The following is a 6000-nucleotide window of genomic DNA, read 5'->3' as shown; positions in this document are numbered from 1 at the left end:
CTCTGGAGCCCGGCCCAGCGTGGGGCACTCAGGGGGTGCTCAATGAGCGTCAGCCGGCGGGAACCCCGTCTCTGGAGCCCTCTCCGCCGAAAGCGGCCGCCCTCAGGTCGGGTGCAGCTGCACGGGAAGCCAGCTGCGGGGAAGCAGTGAGCGCCCGGGCGTCCTCCTTCCAGGCTTTTGCATTCAGAGGCCAGCGGGGGTGGGTGGGACGGTGACACTGCCGCGGTCCCCGGTCCCCGGTCCCCGGTCCCCGGTCCCGAGGGCGTGGCGTGGCGCGGCGTGGCCGCAGAGATGAGCTGCGGGCCCGCGACCGGCAGCCGTGAACCTAGTGCTCACGGGGTCGGGCGGCTCAGAGACGCGGCGGGACCATCTAGCCTCGCCTGGGAGGCTGCAGGAGCCCGGCGACAGCCTTGCCAGGTCGGAGAGCCTCCCCCGCCAGAGAGGCAGCGGCGCCGCCCGGCCCCGCCCCGCCCCGCCCCGCCCGGCCCGGCCCGGCCCCGCCCCGCCCCCCGGCCCCGCCCGCGCACCGCCCCCGGGCCGAGGAGCCGGCCGCCCGCGCCTGCGCACTCGGGCCGGCGCAGGCCCCGCCCCGGGGGAGGGCCCGCGCGCCAGCCCCGCCCCCCGCCCTGCGTGCGCAGCGCCCGGAGCCCGCCCCCGCGAGAGACTGCCGGGCGCATGCGGCGGCGCCGGCTCACTGGCTGCCCGCGGCCCCGCGCGTCCCTCGCCCAGCGCCCCCGCCGACGGCAGGCCTGCGAGCCGGCCTCAGGTAGGCTGCCTGCGGGCCAGGGGAGCCGTTCTCCCGGGCGGGAAGCGGCGAGCGCCCGCCGAGCGCCGCGCGGGACGGCCACACCGCCGGCGGACAGACGGGGCTTCGCGCCAATCAGGGAGAGGTGCCCCGCGGGCCTGGCCAATGGGCTGCGTGCCTCGCCGAGCGGGGCGGGCGGGCGGCCGGGCCGGCGAGGAGCCGGCTCCCGCGCGCGGGGCCGCGTGGCCGGGCGCCGCGGGCGAGCGGGGACGCGGGGGGCGCGGGGGGCGCGGGGGCGGGGGGCGCAAGGGAGCCCCTGCGCCCAGCCCTGCCCGAGCGGCCGCGGCGGCCGGGAGCACGGCCTCGGCCCGGCCGGGGGGCGCCCCGGGTCCCGGAGGCGCCGCCGCGCGGGGGATGGGCTCGGTGGCCCGGCCTCGGCGCCCCCGGCGCGCCCCGACTCCCGCGGGCCGAGGGGCCTTGCAGCGCCCGCGCTCCGGGCTCAGGGTGCGGCCCCCGCTGCCCCGCGGCGGACCTGCTGCGTTTTGCAGAAGTTCACCACGTCTGCGTGGCCCGCTTAGGTGCACGCTCGTCGTAACGCCCAGCCCTGGGCCGCCGCGGTGACGGCCCATGCGGGGCATTCTCACCCCATTTTTACCAGCTGTAAGGACCCGGGGCGTCAGGCAGCTCGGAGCAACCCGATGGGTCTCAGTGCACAAAGTGCTAGGGCAGGAGGTGGCTCTCAAACACCAATTTAACCAAAAAAAGCTTTCTTTTTTTTCTTTCTTTCCATCTTTGTTGAATTCCCCTGTGCATTTTTTATCTAAGATTTTCTTATTTTTAAGTAGTCTCTACACCCATTGGGGGGGCCCAGACTCACAACTTGGAGATGCAGAGTTGCTTCCTCTACCTAGGTAGCCAGCCAGCCAGCCAGCGGCCTCTGAAGCATCTTGATTTATGTTACGTCTGTGCTTGAGAACTCCCTGATGTGTCCACTGCCTTCAGAGTGAAGTTCAGATAGGACCTTCAGGTTTCCAAATGAATTGGTCCCTTGCTTACATTTCCAGCTTATTTCCCACCGTGTCCCCGTCCTCCCTTTCCGCCTTTCCCACCGTCTCCCTATCTCTCTTCTTGGCCCTACTTCTGTTTTCTGTAGATGGCCTTCACCTTCCTGTTCACTCTCCTCCCTTCCCCGTGCTTTGTATCTTACAGTCAGTCCTTGAAGACTCCCTGCAAGTCTCAGTTCAGCGAAGCAGGAGCAGTCTGGATCCTCTCCCTGCCTTAATTTTTCTCACGCCTTCTTCTGCTGGGCCACGATCTCTGCCCTGGTCTTGCCACTGAAAGCTTTCTGCTCCGCCTTCTCCACGTATGCCTTTCACATGTTGTCCCGGTTTCCCACCATCACTGGATTACTCATTATCTGTAACTGTTTTGTCTCTAACCAAACTGCCAGCAACTTCAGTTACGAGCCCAGATGTGATTAAGTTTTGTGGTCCCTGCTCTTCCTGTGAGTGGCCTGAGACGATCTCTGAAAATGGTTCGCTCTTCACTTGACCCAGAAAACCCTACAAAATCTCGCAAATCAGGAGGTTCGCATCTTCGTGTTCAGTTTAAGAGCATGCGTGAAACTGCTCAGGCCATCAAGGATAGGCATATCGAAAAAGCCACCGAGTATCTGAAGGTTGTCGCTCTGTAGATGTACTATGTGCCATTCGGTCATTACAGTGGTGGAGTTGGTAGGTGTGCCCAGGCCACATGATGGGCATGCACACAGGGTCGGTGGCCCAAAAAGCGTGCTGGATTTTTACTACACGTGCCTAAAAGTTCAGAGAGGGCTGCTGAACTTAGGGATTTAGAGGGGACAGAGCAGTGTCCCCCCTAAATGTGGTCATTGAGCACATCTAGGTGAACAAAGTCCCCAAGGCGTGGTGTAGAATTTACAGGGCTTATGGCCAGATTCACCCATATGTGAGCTCTCCCATCCGTAGTGAAAAAGAGCAGATTGTCCTTAAACCAGAAGAGGAGGTTGCCCAGAAGAAACTGAAGAAACAAAAAACTATGGCCTGGGAGTAAATTTTGCATAAAATAAATGCAAATAAAGGTAAAAAAAAAAAACCAAACAAACCCAAAACAAAATGGTTTTGTGGTTCCCAAAGTGTCCAGCACAGTAGCACCTACACATCAGTGTCGCGCATCAGGGTGAGTGAGTGGGTCCTGTCAGCCTCTCCCTCCTGGTCTTTGGGCACATTGGAATCTTCATTGTCAGGCACTGTGGGAGCCTGCAAGAATCATCCCTCAAGAGAGCTTTAACCCTCTTTGAATAAAGTTGGGGCAAATCAAATGCAAATGGATGAGATGGGTCTTCTGTAAAAGTAACCTACTCCATAACCCACTCAGGGTGGCCGAGGAATTTCTAGGGACGACGAAAATTGAGTCTGAGACTGGATATAGTGTCAGGGATATACCTGATAAGAACACATCTAAAATGTAGCCAAGTCTGATATTTGTGTGTCCATAAGGAGCCATTTGACTTCTGATATTTGTGTGTCCATAAGGAGCCATTTGACTGAGGTGACAGTAGCAGCCCCTCCCTCCCAGGTATTAGGGACTTGGGAAGAATGCATACCGTATACCCATTTGGGGAGATCACAATGTGCATTAAGTTATTAAAGGCTACTGGAGGTCTGGCATTAAACCAATTGACTGTTAAACAGCATTTCTCTCATTTATAGGTCTGTAGGCCGCCTTGTGGGAACCCCATATACGTTTTGCAGAAACCAAGGAGCATGCTTTTGGAAACGCTCTAACAGGATAGAGCAAGTCCTATTCTAGGTGTCTTCCTTGAGGTCCAAGGGGGAAGTCGCGTCCAGCGGTCTTACTTTGCCAAGAGTATTCATTCCTGCCTCGGGGAGGAGTGGGGCGGGGGAATGCTTCAAGTAGAACTCCCCTGTTTCCTTGTTCTTTCTGAGCTTATTTTTATTATAATCTGGCTTCACATGAAGTGTTCCCGGAGGAGGAAAATGTCCTGACCATGCCAAAGCAAGCATTCTCTTCTGCTTGGTGATTGTGTGTCTCCCTTTGGTCACATTTGGATTTACCAACCACATGGTGTGTCTGGGCCTCTGTAGCTGAGGGGCCAGTGATAATTTCTCCCCGGCAAGCCTGTGGCTGTCGCCTCACCTCGAGCCTCTGCTCTTCCTGCGTACATCTACCCCTTTTATCTCTCACCGCATCTGTTCCATTCCCGGCCACAGCTGCGCTGCTCTTTGGATTTAATCAAATCTGCCCTCCCTTTGCATCCTCTGCGCATTGTGTGCTTCAGGCCGGGTGGGCATCCGATGTTCCTTCCCTGCAGTATATGCGCTTTCTCTTCCCGGCCCTACCTGGGCGAGACTGCTGGCAAGGAGTAAGTTATTCGAAAATTACAGGAGAGAACCACCTCTGATGAAGAGTTTGAGGCTTCATTGTGACTCCTTTTCAGCGTTGAAACTCTACTGTCTTCCATAACCTAGAGAAGTTGTGTTTTCTTGGTGATACGTTGTAGATTGGCCAGAGACGTTCTCTCTTTCGTGGCCAAAGTGCTCATCCAAGACTGAAACCTTTTCCACTTCCACGCAGGGAAGATAATGAGGCATCGCTTCCAAACTCCTGGGTCCAGTGGCTATGTCAGCCAACATCGGGGGCATAGTGTTCTCTGTCCACAGAGCTGTTCTTAAGTTTTTACATTTTATTTTTATTTTTTTAGGTTGTCTCTCAAGGTTGTTAGTTGTCCAAGCCTTCAACAAGAGCTTCATTATTTGATTAAGCGAGTTGTTTTTTTGACTCCCGTTTCACTAAAGCCATTCAGTGATTCCCAAGAAGTATTTGTTAGGGTCCCACCTGACAACCTTCTAGAGTGGTGCGGCTGATAGGGAAACAGGCTCCTGGAGGGTGCGTAGCCAGTAAGAGGCAGAGCCCTTGAGCCCAGATACGCATGCTTTGTGGAGATATACTTTATCTGAAATTTTTCCTTCTCCCACTCCCAGGTCAAAAAGTAAAATGAAGTACATTCTAGTCACTGGTGGTGTTATATCAGGAATTGGAAAAGGAATCATCGCCAGCAGCATAGGCACCATACTGAAGTCATGTGGTTTACATGTAACTTCAATTAAAATTGACCCATACATTAACATTGATGCGGGAACATTCTCTCCTTATGAACATGGTAAGCACGATGCATTTCTTTTCTTTGATTAACATAATGATGGTGGAGTGTATAGAAGCACATGTCAGCCTTTGGAAATTGTGTATATTTTGCATAAACATAACTTGCATTTCCTTCCTTCCAGAAAAGTCCTTAGTGTAGTGGAATATGCTTTTCTCACCTGAACAGAGAGCAGGAAGCAGAAATCTAAACAGGCAACGTCATGAGGAGAGTCTAGAGGTTTCTGAAAGAGAACCCTCTCTCTGAGGGGGGAAAAGAAGACATTTTTTTCTTTTTCCCATTTGTGAGCTCTTCTCCTTTTGTGATGGTGAGAATGAACCATCCTGGGCAGAACTTCTAGGATGACGTCTCAAGGAATGAATGTTAAACAAAGGAACGGGGGAAACTTTGAGTTTCACAACTTTGTTTGGAACCAAAGTGTAGCCCAGAAGTTGGTTTTTCTGATCAACAGGATCTTAATATCCGGTATGAGTTCTGAAGGAAATCATGCTTTGATCACATCAGAAACGTTTTTCTGTAGGAGGCTTTGTTGAAAGTTCTTTCTCTTTAGGCAGCAGATAGCACACTCCTGTCAAGCTCCCCGTACCCACCGCCCTTGAGGCTATGATTTCCTTCGTTCCTCGCCCTCTCATTACTTCCTGATTGAGACTGAGCTTGTTGATAGACTGGAAGTATCCTATTACCTTTTGCAGAATGGTTGGTGATTTTTCTTTCTTTTGTGTCATGTTTAGTTTTCTAGAAATAAATTTCTCTGCTTCGTATCAAGGTAATGCAGACTTTGTTCTGCTTAAGTGTTTACGTTTTGAGACTCGCGTTTGCCATGACATAACGTGTTTTTCACTTACCCTGACCATTTCCGCCGTTCATCACAGGTGAGGTTTTTGTGCTGGATGACGGTGGGGAAGTAGACCTCGACCTGGGGAACTATGAGCGCTTCCTTGACATCCGCCTCACCAAGGACAATAATCTGACGACTGGAAAGATCTACCAGTACGTCATTAACAAGGAACGCAAAGGAGATTACTTGGGGAAAACCGTCCAAGGTAAAACTGGG

General features: G+C 54.1%; 1 protein-coding gene across 1 annotated transcript in view; it reads left to right on the top strand.

Annotated features, from left to right (window-relative positions):
• Positions 1-639: 639 nt before the first annotated feature.
• The window catches only part of CTPS1 (CTP synthase 1), a 29363-nt gene continuing 24002 nt past the window's right edge, over positions 640-6000 (top strand). Inside the window, exons 1-3 of the mRNA XM_077844519.1 lie at positions 640-766; positions 4768-4946; positions 5819-5989. Of these exons, the coding sequence (XP_077700645.1) occupies positions 4781-4946; positions 5819-5989 (337 nt within the window). The 5' untranslated portion in view covers positions 640-766; positions 4768-4780. The remainder of the gene's footprint in view (positions 767-4767; positions 4947-5818; positions 5990-6000) is intronic.

Source organism: Canis aureus, chromosome 13 (genome assembly GCF_053574225.1).
Source record: "Canis aureus isolate CA01 chromosome 13, VMU_Caureus_v.1.0, whole genome shotgun sequence".
Lineage (NCBI taxonomy): Eukaryota > Metazoa > Chordata > Mammalia > Carnivora > Canidae > Canis > Canis aureus.
The sequence above is the reverse complement of the archived record's forward strand: the minus strand, read 5'-3'. Positions and strand labels throughout refer to the sequence as shown.